At 39.3% G+C, this 15,958-nt stretch overlaps 1 protein-coding gene across 5 annotated transcripts in view; it reads right to left on the bottom strand.

Annotated features, from left to right (window-relative positions):
- LOC122551068 (neurobeachin) overlaps positions 1–15,958 on the bottom strand; it is a 991,558-nt gene that overhangs the window by 16,447 nt on the left and 959,153 nt on the right. For all 5 annotated transcript variants that reach the window (XM_087988254.1, XM_087988250.1, XM_087988251.1 and 2 more), the window contains 3 exons: positions 15,408–15,600; positions 12,754–12,825; positions 1,489–1,644 (listed from right to left, as the gene is read on the bottom strand). In XM_087988254.1, coding sequence (XP_087844380.1) covers positions 1,489–1,644; positions 12,754–12,825; positions 15,408–15,600 — 421 coding nt within the window. The remainder of the gene's footprint in view (positions 1–1,488; positions 1,645–12,753; positions 12,826–15,407; positions 15,601–15,958) is intronic.

Raw genomic sequence — 15,958 nt, 5'->3', positions numbered from 1 at the left:
TTAATTCTGCCCTGATAGGTATATCCCTAAATTTATGATATCATCCCTATAAATTGTTTCCCACCCTCTCCAATGTCTTTTTTAAAAGATGGTAAACCGAACTGTATGAAATACTTGAGACATGGTCTGCTTCTGCCACTTCCCTGCTTTATATTAGACCACATGGCCAAATTTTATCTAAGATTCTTTATCATGCATGTGTTTCTTTCTCTAGTTTTTCAGTTGTCTCCTCTCATTGAAATAATCTTTTCAAGAGACACTTCTGCTGTCTAGACCATACCTCGACTAAAATGATGCCCATCTTACTTCCCTTCTTGATTATGTGAGTTAATATTGTTAACAGTTCTTTCTCCTTAGATACTAACCACCCTTGCTTAAGTCCACTGTCATCATCCAAAAACCAAGCTATTACCTCTCAGTCCTTGTCAATTTGCTTTCCTTTTCTCATCAAAGTCTTTGAATTCTTGTTACCTCACCGACTCATGTCCATCTTTCCTGAAACATTATGATTGAACCACAACAACTAGATCTCCGCTGCTGCCATGGTACTTAATAAAATTATCAAACAACTTTTATCAAAGTCATAAATGGCACTGTACATAACTGTGGCAAAGATTAAGCTGTTTGTCCTTTTTGATTTAATTATACTCTTTCACACAGCTGATCACACCTTCCTTCTCCAATACCTTATGAAAGGTACATAGACAAGTTTTTGTTGCATACCTATGAAATAAATAGTCAATCTCGGCTGCATTCCCTCATAGTCAAATACAGTGACATTATTTTTTTCTCAGCCTATGGTAACTCATATTAGTGCAAACACATGATCACAGAAGAAAGAGTAAATGGAGTAAAATGCTGATCTCTATAGGAAGTCAAATTGAAATGGTTACATTATACCAAATAATGTATAAATAAATCGTAAAAGGCTGAATGTGCTGAAAAAACAAAATACCAGTTAGCATCTTGTGTTAAACTAATTAACTTTTCAGTTAGAATTCATCAGAATTATTACTTAATAGTCCTTACTAGAATTAATATTTTGAAACTAGCTTTATCTTGCAGTGCAAGTTTTTGCGACCTTCCTTTTGCAACTTGTATAGAAATAACTGTTTCAGTTGAAATCTAAAAGGGAGCAAAGCTAACTTTGAAAATGGCAACATTAAGATAATCAGCATATTTTGGTGTCAAAATTTAAATATGAATAACATGCCTTCGGGATAATACAAGTCTTGGATTAGTATTCCCTGATTGCAAAGAAAGCTGATGGTTTTGCTATTTTTGTCAGGAAACTAACTAACAGTCTAGAATATTCATCCATAATGTTTCTAGAATGTACTGCCTCTTACAATGAAGAGATGGATGGGTCAACTGTATATCACAAACATGACTACACTGAAGTTAATACTATTGGTTGTTCTGAGTTTTAAACTACAATCTTTAATTTTGACAGCGAATTTCTACACGCCACTTGGCACTGTCAAATACCTGTTTCTGTTGAATACACTCGAAAACTCTTATCCCAGAATCCACAAACCAGGATGTAACGATTATCTGCTGTCACAACAAAGCAGTGCGCATTAATCTGAATGCTCTGATCCACAAGGTCTGTGATCTGCCTCTTGTTCACACCAGCATTATTGGCTGTGAAGAGAAACAAAGAGAAACAACTTCAAGTTTATGTTGAGCTCAAATTTAAAAAGGTACAATATCTTCTGGTCAGATGCTCATCAGCAAACAAATAACTTTTACCTAAATTATCTGTTTAATCTGGCCAAAAGTACTATAAATATGAGCTGCAAGCTTGTGGCTAAAATAAGTCTTTTTATTTTCAATGTTTACAAACATTTACTCCTTCAGTAAATCAAGCTGCCTTTGTGTCTTTCATTTTGCACTTATTTCCCACTGAGGGTTTTTTTTAAAATCTCTTTCAAAGAGGTTTCCAAAACAGTAAACTGTGATACTCATGACAGAAGAAAAACAATTTGACATGCAAGGCCAAACTTTTCACCATGCATCAAATGAAAATAAAGTAATAGTAGTAGCCCATATCTACAAGACAGTTTGATTTAGTAACCTCTGAGTAGAACAATCATTCTGGAAGCTAAAGAAAACATTCTTTCTACTGAGAAAGGCCTTGGAGTGACAGAAGCAAAGACACAAATAAAAAATAAAACCCACCAACTATGGATTATGGACACAGCAACAGTGCAATGTTAAGAAATCTCCAGATCTTTAGTTTGACTATGATCAGGGGTAATAAACTGCCTCTATAGAGTCCTTGGAGTCAGCAATCTTTATGCTAAAACTTAGAATGGAACTTTTTTTTTGTAATTTAATAGGTAAGATTTAGTCAGCAAACAGCGAGTCGGATATCTGTCATCATTATCTGATGGCAATCTAGTGGGGTGGATTCATTACTTTTGAGAGACCTCCTTGGATTTTCATTCTGTTACTAACAGTGGAATCAAAATCAGTTAGACAGTACAACAGATGGATATGTATTCTGTCTGCAAATTATAGATAAAATTAAAGCCCAATAATTTTATAAATTTAAAGTTTACTTTATAAATGATTTCATCTCTTAATCAAAAATCTAACACACCTGAGTGCTACACCACTTAATTACCCAAAACTGGAAAAACATTCTTTGTTCTTTCCCAGACAAAAAGTGTTCTATGAATATTGAAAACTGTTATATCTTACTTTGTGTCCTTTATGATCCAAACCTATCTCTTCTGAATTACAACATTGGAAGGAAATATAATACAGAACAGGACTTTATTTTAGAAATCCAACAGTTCACAAAACGTTTGAGAGTAGTTTCTAGCTAACTTTGTTACATGGTCCTTCATTCCTACACAGTAGTTTTCTCAGAGATTGAATATTTTAAGATTATATGCATAACTTTAATCAAAATTACAAAGTGCAAAATTAATGGGATCACATCACAACTGCTTCACCACTTTACGTTCCATTGTGGGAAATAAAATTGATTACAGTATAAAATGGGTAGTCAATCCAATCCAGTTAGTATTCCACTCGGTGGGTTGGGTTAAAATTGCCACTATTATTTAACCAATACACAAATATGTGTTACAGTGATAGAAACAATATCATGACTCATTTAAGGTATGACAAAGTGTGTGCATCTTTGATTTAACTTTTTTTTCAGAAAATGGATGCAAGTGTTCTGGCTTCTTTAAAAACCATTACAGCCAATATGGTGAAGGTGCCTGCACAATATTAAAAGATATGAAGTTTCAGTGTTATGATTCACTGACAATAAAGAAATGTTGATCCAAATCTCATTTGATTTAGAGCTGATGAACTTGAACATGAAGAGCTTAGATTGTACATGCTGAAGAAATCTTGGCAAGTTGCTCCAGTGCAATTCGTCAATTGTACACATGGCACCAATGGTACATCAGTGACAGAGAGTATGCTTGGTAAGGTGAGAAAGTGTATCGATTAAGCAACTTTCTGATTGGGATGGTGTTGAACTTCTTGAAATTGGTTGCAGCGGCATTCATCCAGGAACTTGAAAAGTTGCTTGTGCACCTGATTTAAAATCAATCAGATCACATGCCTCAAAGGCACTGTGTTGTGGAATTTGCAGCTCCATTACAGGTTAGATAAATAATAAAGTAAAAGATAATAATTTATAGGACTTATGCTACTACTAACCATTACAAAATGGTAACAAGATCCACTGTGCATAGTTTAAGTTACAGCATAATTACACTTTTATGAAATATTGAGTATTTATTTACAAGTTGATTTTATTATCAGTAATTTCTTGTACCATGCTGTTGTACCGGGACTCCCGGATGGTATGCTGCCTCCCAGGTGGTTGGGTCAGGGACATTCTAAAAGGAGAGGGTGAACAACCAGTTGTCTTGGTGCATTTAGGCACCAACGATGTAAGTAAAAAACGAGATGAGGTCCTGAAAGCAGAATTCAGGGAGTTAGGAGAGAAGTTAAAAAGGAGGACCTCAAAGGTGATGACCTCGGGATTACTACCAGCACCACGTGCTAGCCAGCGTAGAAATGAAAGAAAAGGCAGGATAAACACGTGGCTTGAGGGATGGTGTAGGAGGGAGGGGTTCAAATTTGTTGGACACTGGGACTGGGTCTGGGGAAGGTGGGACTATTACAATTGGACGGTCTACATCTGAACCAGACTGGAACTAATGTCCTTGGGGGAGTTTTTGCTAATGCTGTTGGGGAGGTTTTAAACTAATGTGGCAGGGGGCTGGGAACCAGAAGACAAATAGACATGAGGTGGAAACTGGAGACTGTAAGAGTCATGAAGATAGCATTAATAAGAGGAAGAGTAGGCAGAGAGCAGATGAACGTGAAAGAACTGGAGGCCTGAAGTGCGTATATTTTAATGCAGGAAGTACAGTGGGTAAGGCAAATGAACATAGGGCTTGGATTGGTGCCTGGGAGTATGACATTATTGCAATCACAGAGACTTGGTTGAAGGAAGGGCATGATTGGCAACTAAATGGTCCAGAATATAGATGCTTCAGACAGGTCAGGGAGGGAAGTAAAAGGCCGGTGGAGTTGCATTGTTGGTCAGGGATGATATCATGGCTGTGCTAAAGGAGGACATTACAGAGGGCTTGTGCAGTGAGGCATTATGGTTGGAGCTGAGAAATCAGAAGAGTGCAGTTACAATGCTGGGGCTGTATTACAGGCCTCCCAACAGTGAGCGTGAGGTAGAAGAACAAATAGATAAACAGATTATGAAAAGATGTAGAGGCAAAAGGGTAGTGGTGATGGGGGATTTTAATTTTCCCAACATTGACTGGGATACACTTAGTGTCAGAGGTCTGGATGGGGTAGAATTTGTAAGAAGTGCCCAGAAGAGTTTTCTAGAGCAGTATGTAAATAGTCCGACGAGGGAAGAGGCCATATTGGACCTGGTACTGGGGAATGAGTCAGGCCAGGTGGTAGAAGTTGTGGTGGGGGATTTCTTTGGGAATAGTGACCACAATTCTATAAGTTTTAGAATACTTGTAGACAAAGATGAGAGTGGTCCGAAAGGAAGAGTACTAAACTGGGCCAAGGCCAATTATATCAAAATTAAGTAGAAGCTGGGAAATGTGGATTGGACACAGCTATTTGAAGGGAAGTCCATAACTGATATGTGGAAGGCTTTCAAAGATAGGTTGAAGATAGTGCAGGATAGGCATGTCCCATCGAAAGCAAAGGATAGGTTCATGAACCATAGATGACAGGAGAAATCGTACGACTACCCAAAAGGAGAAGGGAAGCGTACATAAGATCGAGGCAGCTAAGAACAGAACTGGCCCTAGAGGAATATCGGAAGAGTAAGACCAGTCTTAAGTGATGAATCAGCGGGCTAAAAGGAGTCATGAAATAGCTTTAGCAAGCAGAATTACGGAGAATCCCAAAGCCTTTTATTCTTATATAAGAAGCAAGTGGGTAACTTGAGAGAGGATTGGTCCGCTAAAGGATAATGAAGGAAGCCTGTGTGTCGAGAATGGGTAAGATTCTGAATGATTACTTTGCAGCAGTGTTCACTGAGGAGAGGGGCATGATGAATGTTGAGATTAGAGATAGAGGTTGGATTACTCTGGATCACGTTGACATAAGTAGAGAAGATGTATTGGGTAGGCTAGAGGTTATTAAGGTGGACAAATCCCCAGGACCGGATGGGATCTATCCCAGGTTGCTGACGGAGGCGAGAGAGGAAATGGCTGGGACCCTGACAGATATCTTTGTAGCATCCTTAAACACAGGTGAGGTGCTGGAGGACTGGAGGGTTGCTCATGTTGTCCCCCTGTACAAGAAGGGTAGTAGGGATATTCTGGGTAAGTTGAAACTTTATTGCTGGAACAGCACAGCAGGTCAGGCAGCATCCAGGGAACAGGAGATTCGATGTTTCGGGCACAGGCCCTTCTTCAGGAATGAGCAGAGAGTGTTCAGCAGGAGAAGATAAAAGGTAGGGAGGAGGGACTTGGAGGAGGGGCGTTGGAAATGTGATAGGTGGAAAGAGGTCAAGGTGAGGGTGATAGGTCGGAGTAGGATGGAGGCGGAGAGGTCAAGAAGAAGACTGCAGGTCAGGAAGGCGGTGCCGGGCTGGAGGGATACTACAGACCAGCGAGCCTGATGTCAGTGGTGGGAAAGTTGCTGGAGAAGGTACTGAGGGATAAAATCTATTTATAGTTGGAAACGAATGGACTTATCAGTGATAGGTAGCATGGTTTTGTGCAGGGGAGATCGTGCCTTAGCAACTAGAGTTCTTTGAGGAAGTGACCAAGTTGATAGACGAAGGAAGGGCTGTAAATGACAAACACATGGACTTTAGTAAGGCGTTTGACAAGGTTCCCCATGGTAAACTAATAGAGAAAGTGAAGTCACATGGTGTGCAGGGTGTTCTAAGCTAGGTGGATAGAGAACTGGTTGAGCAACAGGAGACAGAGAGTAGTAGTTGAAGGAAGTTTTTCAAAATGGAGAACAGTGACCAGTGGTGTTCCACAGGAATCAGTGCTGGGGCCACTGTTGTTTGTGATATACATAAATGATCTGGAAGAGGACACTGTTGGTATGATCAGCAAGTTTACAGATGACACAAAGATTGGTGGAGTAGCAGAAAGCATAGGGGACTGTCAAGGAATACAGGAGAATATAGATAGACTGGAGAGTTGGGTGGAGAAGTGGCAGATGGAGTTCAATCCAGGCAAATGTGAGATGATGCATTTTGGGAAGTCTAATTCTAGAGTGAATTATACAGTAAATGGAAGAGCCTTGGGAAAAGTTGATGAGCAGAGAGATCTGGGAGTTCAGGTCCATTGCACCCTGAAGGTTGCCACAGGTGGATAGAGTGGTCAAGGCGGCATATGGTATGCTTGCCTTCATCGGATGGGATATTGAGTTTCAGAGCTGGCAGGTCATGTTAAAACTATACACGACGTTGGTTTGGCCACATTTGGAATACTGTGTATAGTTCTGGTTGCCACATTACTAAAAAGATGCGGACGCGTTGTACAGTGTGCAGAGAAAGTTGACAAGGATGTTGCCTGGTATGGAATGTGCTAGCTATGAAGTGAGGTTGAGTAGGTTAGATTTGTTTTCATTAGAAAAAAGGAGATAGAGGGGAGGCCCTGATTGAGATCTACAAAATCATGAAGGGTATAGACAGGGTAGATAGAGATAAGCTTTTTCCCAGGGTGAAGGATTCAATAATGAGAGGTCATGCTTTCAAGATGAGAGGTGAAATGTTTAAGGGAGATGCATGTGGCAAATACTTTACACAGAGGGTGGTAGATACCTGGAACGCGTTGCTAGCAGAGGTAGTCGAGGCAGGCATGGTAGATTAATTTAAGATGCGTCTGGACAGATGCATGAGTAAGTGGGGAGCAGAGGGATACAGATGCTTAGGAATTGGGCGACAGGTTTAGATAGTGGAATTGGATCGGCTCAGGCTTGGAGGGCCGAAGGGCCTGTTCCTGGGCTGAAAATTTTCTTTGTTCTTTGGTTATACAATGTAACCAATTTTGTTTTGAATATCTGCAGGTTTCTAATTAAAGCATTCAGAGAAATTTATGCCCTTCTGTTATCTTCCATTATTCTGATCACTGGAGATTATAAACAAGTTCCTAATGAAGGGTTTTTGCCCGAAACGTCGATTTTCCTGCTCCTTGGATGCTGCCTGACTTGCTGTACTTTTCCAGCAACACTCTAATCTAGACTCTAATTTCCATCATCTGCAGTCCTCACTTTTGCATAAAATCCTGCTAACGTCCTGACACACACAATATGTTGAAGTTGCCAGAAAAGTTTAAACTTATGCGTTGATTTCTTCTGTTCACAATGTCTCTGACACTGAGCTCAATGCCAGGGACTATGGCTAGATACACAGGACTTACTCACATACATACCTGAGAAATGTTACTCTGATTAATACATAGTTTGAACTCACAGAACTAGCTCAAGAAAGAGGGTGTTGGCAGAGAGTTGCTTTTCAGATTGGAGGCCTGTGTCCAGTAGTGTACCACAAGGACAGGTGCTGGGCCAACTGCTTTTTGTCATTTACATAAATGATTTGGATATGAACTTGGAGGTATGGTTAATAAGTTTGCAGATGACACCAAAATTAGCGGTGTAGTGAACAGCAAAGAAGGTTACCTCAGATTACAACAGGATCTTGATCAGATGGGCCAATGGGCTGAGGAGTGGCAGATGGAGTTTAATTTAGACAAATTAAACAGGTGCTGCATTTTGGAAAGGCAAATAAGGGCAGGACTTATACGCTAAATGATAAGGTCCTGGGGAGTATTGCTGAACAAAGAGACCTTGGAGAGCAGGTTCATAGCCCTTTGGAAATAGAATCCCAGGGAGACAGAATAGTGAAGGAGGTCTGTTTGGAGGTGACGGAAATGTCGTCGGATGATTTCGCATAAACCAAATCATCCGCCGACATTTCCGCCACCTCCAAACAGACCCACCACTAGGGATATATTTCACTCCCCACCCCTTTCCACCTTCCGCAAAGATCGTTCCCTCCGTGACTACCTGGTCAGGTCCATGCCTCCCAACAACCCACCCTCTCGTCTTGGCACCTTCCCCTGCCACCGCAGGAATTGCAAAACTTGCGCCCACACCTCCTCCCTCACCTCCATCCAAGGCCCTAAAGGAGCCTTCCACATCCATCAAAGTTTTACCTGCACATCCACCAATATAATTTATTGTATCTGTTGCTCCCGATGCGGTCTCCTCTACATTGGGGAGACAGGACGCCTTCTAGCAGAGCACTTAGGGAACATCTCTGGGACACCCGCACTAATCAACCGCACCGCCCTGTGTCCCAACATTTCAACTCCCCCTCCCCACTCAGCCGAGAACATGGAGGTCCTGGGCCTCCTTCACCGCCACTCCCTCACCACCTGAAGCCTGGAGGAGGAATGCCTCATCTTCCGCCTCGGAACACTTCAACCCCAGGGCATCAACGTGGACTTCACCAGTTTCCTCATTTCCCCTTCCCCCATCTCACCCCAGTTTCAAACTTCCAGCTCAGCAGTGTCCCCATGATTTGTCCTGCCTGCCTATCATCCTTTCCACCTATCCACTCCACCCTCCTCTCTGACCTATCACCTTCATCCCACTCCCATCCACCCATTATACTCATTGCTACCTTCCCCCACCCTCCTTCCTGACCTATCACCTTCATCCCCACCCCCATTCACCTACTGTACTCTGTGCTACTTTCTCCCCACCCCCACCTTCCTATCATTTATCTCTCCACCCTTCAGGCACTCTGCCTGTATTCCTGAAGGGCTTTTGCCCGAAACGTTGATTTTCCTGCTGTTCGGATGCTGCCTGAACTGCTGTGCTTTTCCAGCACCACTCTAATTCAGAATCTGGTTTCCAGCATCTGCAGTCATTGTTTTTACCTTAAGATAAGTAGCAGAATGATGTAACTATGTAGAGAACATTACTTCCTGACCAAAGAAGAAACAAGGTATGGCCTTGCCTCTTTTGGTACCATACCAAAGCAGGTTAACAAGCAAAGCTTTTGTACAATTGGACAGTAATAATTTGAATACGTATGAAGATTTGGACAAATTATTAACAATCATGGATAAAATTTATTATGGGCTTTCAGAAGACTTTTGATAAACTCCCACATAAGAGACTGTTAACTCAGCCCCCATGAAATTGAGGGTAAATTATTGAAATGGCTGGGAAATTGGTTTAGTGGTAGGTGATAGAAAGCAGGGACAATGGGTAAATATTCAAATTGATAGGATGTGACCAGTGATGTCTCACAGGATCTGTGTTAGGGCTTCAAATTATTTATTAATAACTTTAATAATGGCATAAAAGTCATATATTTAAATTTGCTGATGACACAAAGTTAGACGATATTGTAGAGAGTGTAGTTGATAGCACAAAAATACAGAGGGATATTGGTAGATTAAGTGAACGGGCAAAATTGTGGCTGATGGAGTTCAATGTATGCAAATATGAGGTTATCCATTCTAGAGCAAAAAAGGAAAGATCAGGGTACTTTCTAGTTGGTATAAAGTTAAATACAGTGGATATCCAAAGAGACTTGGGGGTTCAGGCACATAGATCTTCAAATGTCACAAACAGGTGCAGAAGATAATGAAGAGAGCTAATGGAATGCAGGCCTTTTTCTAGGGGACTGGAATGCAAGGATGCAGAAGTTATGCTGCAGTTACACAAAACCCTGGTTAGACCCCACTTGGAGTACTGAGAGCAGATTTACATACCACACCTTAAGAAGAATATATTGGCCTGGAAAGGAGCACAACAAGAATGATACCTGTACTTCAGGGGTTGAGAGGGAAGCTTATACAAGTTAGGTCTCTTATCGCTAAAATTTAGAAGGTTAGGGGATGATCCGATTCAAGTTTTTAAAATATTAACAGGAAAAGACAGGGTAGATAAAAATAAACCATTTCCACTGGCTAGGTAATCTATATTTAGGAGGTGTAGTTAGAGCCAGACCATTCTGGGGAGACATTAGGAAACACTTCTAATACCACAGAGTGGTAGATATTTAGAACTCTCTTCCACAAATGGCAGTGGATTTAGGAGCAGTTGTTAATTGAAGATCAATGATAGATATAACTCTTGTTAAGCAAAGATAGTAAGAAATACGGAGTGAGGCCAAAGATCAGCCAGGATCTAATTGAATAATTGTACAGGCTCGAGAGGCTGAATGGCCTACTCCTGTTCCTTTATTCCTAAGTTGATTTAATAATTGCTGCTTCTGGGGCATGAGACAAAATCAGAAAGAGTGAAGATAATTACGTGTTGAGTATATAATGGAATTCAGGAGATTATATATGAGACTGTCGAGACTTTATTTGGAAATTACCCAATCTGTGTTGATATTTAAGTTATTAGACTGTGGCAATATATTGAGTTTAGACAGGACTTCCAGATAAACACACACTGCTAGAACAAATGTCACAAATACTAAAAGAAAAACTTTTTGGAAACAATCCAATTACAGCAACATTCATGGGGCAAATGGAACAAATAGCTAGAAGACAGAGAATAGAGAGACCATCAAGTAACAGGACACAAGATAGTAAATATGGCATTTTTCTTAATGAAAGTATTGGAAAGAACTTCCAAAAAGGGAATCGGCTGAATACCCCTTGAGTGCTACATTGATATTAATTATTGGATAATGTACGATTCAACAAAATGCATGAATGAAAAAAGACTGAGGATCAAAATTTTTGAAACCGATGCTGGAGAATCGTGAAATCTTAAAATTGAAATGGATGGATTGCGGCAGTCTGATTGTTTTACAAAAAATGGACTAAGCGTGAAGAAGGCATTAGAAATTTTGGAACATGAATGTTTGGTATTCTAATGTACACTGAAAATACAGGAATATGCTGTCTTTCTGTACAATCTTGGAGATCTATGTTGTTTTCTTTTCAATATTAAAAGTAAATTAATATATGCAATAATAAAGAAAACAGGGGAATATAACATCAAGTAGGGCCTTGCAAGACATTTTAGACCAATGGAACTAGGTTATATGTTAATTAAGTGACAATTTGAAGGGAACAGGTGTATAAATATTAATAAATGTTAAACAGGTCATCAAGTTTTGGAGTTCTGTGACGTGAGAGTTGGAATAAAACTCCAACTAGAAAAGTAAAATATATACCAGGATTCTGTCCAATCAACTCTTAACCTCTGATATCAATTAGGTATCCTCTTCAATAAATCACTGAAGGCTAACTTGCAGGTGCATTAGTCATTAGTGTGTTGTGGTATGTTAGCCTTTTGTCAGGATTTGAAATGTAGAAACAAGATGTATGAGTCATGAAGTCTTGCTTCACTTTTTATAGAATATTGATTCAACTTTATCTGGAATCATTTTGGTCTCATTTGGATAGTTATTGCCAAAGAGGGAACACTTTGAAGGTTCACCAGGCTTGTTCCCTTGTCATAGGACTTTCTTATGAAAAGATGTCAGGAAATCTGGGCCTGTATTCTCTACACTTTCGAAGAATGATAGATCTGATCGAAACCTGCATCAACCTTATCTATTCCTTTCAGTATTTTGTTGTTAAGATGTTTCCCACAGGTTGGTATGATGGCTCAGAAGTTAGTACTACTGCCTTACAGTGCAGGCATCCGGGTTCGATTCCACCCTTGGGCGACTGTGTGGAGTTTGTATATTATCTCCGTGTCTGTGTGGGTTTCTGCTGGATGCTCCAGGTTCCTCCCACAGTCCTAAGACCTTTAGGTTAAGTGGATTGGCCATGCTAAATTGCCCATACTGTCTTGGGATGTGCTTGCAAGGTGAATTAGCCATGGTAAATTTAAGGTTACAGGATAGGCTTGGGGGCTGGGACTGGGTGAGGTGCTCTTCGGAGGGTTGGTGTGGACTTTGGCTGAATGGCCTGCTTCCATACTGTAGGGATTTTATGATTCACCCAGTTGGGGAATCTAGAACCAAAGGATGCAATTTTAAAATGAGGGAAAGCCAGTTAGGTCTGAGATAAAGAGAAATGTTTTTATTCAGTGTTGGGAATCTTTGGAATTTTGATGTGCCAATGACATAAAGAGATATGATAGTAGTGTGAGGAAAAAGACATTAAGTGAATGATGTGCCATGATCATACTGAAAGGTGATCAGGTTCAGTGTGCTGCATGGCCTACTTTCTAGAGTTTTAGACTTCTCACTCTCAAATGAGAAAACAATAGCCGGCAAAAAGTAGTTACCGATCAATGGATCCATTTCAATCGGCAGGTGATGGGCCTGTTCCAGGGAGTATCCTGGAGCTCCCCTAAGACCTGCAGAAAAATAATGAGAAGTGTCACAAATTACATAATTAATTAATGATCTTAGAACATACAACCTTTTCAGGTCATGCTGTCTCCTTAGTCTTGGTGTACATTACTTTGTATTATACCACTATCAAGTGTGCTGTGATATTTAGCTACTTTAGAACTACTACATAAATGTTAGTTGTTGTTGCTAGATTTACTGAATGAATTCATGGAATATGTATTTCAACTAAATGTGTGTTTTTGGTAGCCGAGAACACAAAGTTAGCTCATACAGTTCAACAGTTCTCAGTGGATCATAGTGATAAGTCCCTCAAAAAGCCCACAGACATTTAAAGAAAGATAAAATTGTACCACCCTTTTACAATGTGACAGCCATATCTAAATGATTAGGTTCCAGGTACAGGATGGATTTTCATCTTCAGTACCTGCTTGTTATTTGGCCATTGGATCACATGTCAGTCTTTCATTCTATTGGAATCAACTAATGAAATTAAAAGCTGACCCACCAAATTAGCTTCCAGATAGCACAGTTCAAGTCTACCTCATGGTCTCCCATCAGCGCTGAATTGTATGATTATGCTCATTGGATAAAAAGCATTACTAAAATCTTCCTCACTGATCCTGGGCTCTGGTGTACAAAATTGGGCCAGAACTCTCTCCTCTGATCAGCACGTAACTTTGTTTGCATGCCTGGTATTTGGATAAAGAGTGGACTGATTCAGGTTATATTGTGCAATAATGTCTAGGCCTACACCTGAAAAGTGATCATGTCTTCAAAGAGTATCCGTGGAGCTACTAAAAGTGAGGGGAGAGAAGAACATTTGAAAAAGGCCAAGGTAGAAAAGATGTTGAGAAATGTTTACAAATTTCATTGCTTACTACACTCCTTAAAGTAATGTTATACTAAACAATTTCTCCATAAACCATTATTTATAGAAAAGTAGCAATGCCTAGCAATTGGGAAAAGTTGTAAAACTAGTCACTACATATTAAACAAAGCAAACTTATCAGTTCTATTTCTTACTAAAAATCAAAAACTTTTAGGTGCATATTATTAATATTCCTTTAACTTGCTTACCAAATATGCAAATATTTTCAACATGGTTTACAGTAGTATTTACAAATGAATAAATTTGGATCATTCATTCAAAGTTTGTGAGAAGACTTGTAGCTCGGGTGCTCGTTGTTGTGGTTCTGTTCGCCGAGCTGGGAATTTGTGTGGCAGACGTTTTGTCCCCTGTCTAGGTGACATCCTCAGTGCACTGAGGATGTCACCTAGACAGGGGATGAAACGTCTGCAACACAAATTCCCAGCTCGGCGAACAGAACCACAACAATGAGCACCCAAGCTACAAATCTTCTCACAAACTTTGAACACCTATGGGCGAGAGCGCTAAGACAAGCCAGGAAATGGGAATCCTGTGCCAAAAATGGCTTCACAGGAGGCGCCCAAGCATTAAGGATGTCACCCTAGACATTGGATCATTCATAAATTTCTTACAACATCATTAATAAAAAAACATATTAAACATTTCTAAAAGGTAATTACTCTGAAACAGACTAACAGAAAAGTCGCATTACAACTTGCAAAGTTCCCAAGAATAAACTGTCCTAACATTAAAAAAGTGGTGAACTAGCTGCCTTTCAACAACATATATTTTACAAGAAGATACTATTCATTGAAAAGACTAAAAAGATCTATAGCCAATTAAAATAAATAGTATATTTGGAGTGTCTAACTCCAAAAAGAGCAGTTTTTTAAACTAATATATTTAAACAATTTATTTCAGTATCTTCATTTATTTAAAAGAACACCTTAGAAATTAGAAAAATGGTGTACTTTAATATTTGCTGGAATAGTTGGTATCAATAAATAAAAACATAAACTACACTCTTTTGCAGGTTTTCGTGACCTGGAAAATGTTTATCTGAAGGATGTTTATTAATATTACTCATATCACTGTTTCACAAATATTTAGAAGCTAACTATAATAAACCAAGCTGTCATAAAAATTGTAATAATTTAAATTTAAGGCCACCAGAAAACTAAATGAAGATAGAGGTGTAATACTATAACAATACACATTTAATACTGCCACTCCAAAAGTTTCCAGCAAAGATATTGGTGCAATGGCCTGCAGTCCATTTTAATGCATAATAGTTGACAAAGTGCTCTCATATCTAATATTACTGCGCTTTCCCTTCGCTTTCCATTGAAACTTTTTGTTTCAGTTTTGTAATTTAGAAAACAGATAGCAGTCTAGAAAAAAGGGAGATATGCCATTACAATTTTAACAAACAATTCTATTGTCAGATATATATCAAGTACTTTTAACAACAGTAGATTCATATATAAAAGATTTAGAGGCACTGGTAATGTGGAAAGATTTAATTTCAGTATGGATCAGCAACTTATATTCCATCCTCTGTGAAAAGATGTATGTTCACTTGCATGTAGAACCTCCAACAATCTACTGCCTTTGTTTTTACACATTATTGCATTAAACAGCAGAAATAGAATAACCACGTATTCACAAAATTTCAGGTTATTAAGATTAAAAAAGATTCAAAGCGTTTTCACTTACCTACAGTGTTATGCCACCTATTCACTGCAAACAGTCTGCTGCAAGTCACAGTGACCACAGCAGGGGTGCTTAGATGAGGCAGTGTGTTGGCTGCCACATGGGTAACAGGGGAATTGGATGGAAATTTTAGCACCATTATAACATCTTGCTGCATCTGATCCTTAAACATGAGTGGGCTCTGTGGAAGGAAACACTGTTGAGTAGAAACAAAGAGGAGAAAACAGAAGAGGTAGAAGGGAAAACACAATTAATGTGGAGGTCTGGAAAAACAGGGAAAATACAGTAGGCAAAGTTTTAACATAAATTAGGAATTTATGCTATTATGAAAAAACAAACAGCACCTATATCTAGGAAATCTAGAACTTGACCAGTGAACTGAACAATGGGATAGGTAACAAGAGGTTCATGTGGAGCAGGAATTATTAGGTGTAAAGAAAGGGTTTCATGTACAGGAAATGTTCAGCACAAAAGATATATCTGTTCATTTTACCACTGAATAACAAACTAAAATACAGCAGAAAGGACATCTGGCAAACATGACTGAGAATATT

Source organism: Chiloscyllium plagiosum, unplaced genomic scaffold (assembly GCF_037043375.1).
Source record: "Chiloscyllium plagiosum isolate Xiang-an unplaced genomic scaffold, Cpla_swu_hap1 HiC_scaffold_6, whole genome shotgun sequence".
Classification (NCBI taxonomy): Eukaryota; Metazoa; Chordata; class Chondrichthyes; order Orectolobiformes; family Hemiscylliidae; genus Chiloscyllium; species Chiloscyllium plagiosum.
Note: the sequence above shows the minus strand (reverse complement) of the source record. Positions and strands in the feature narration are given on the sequence as shown.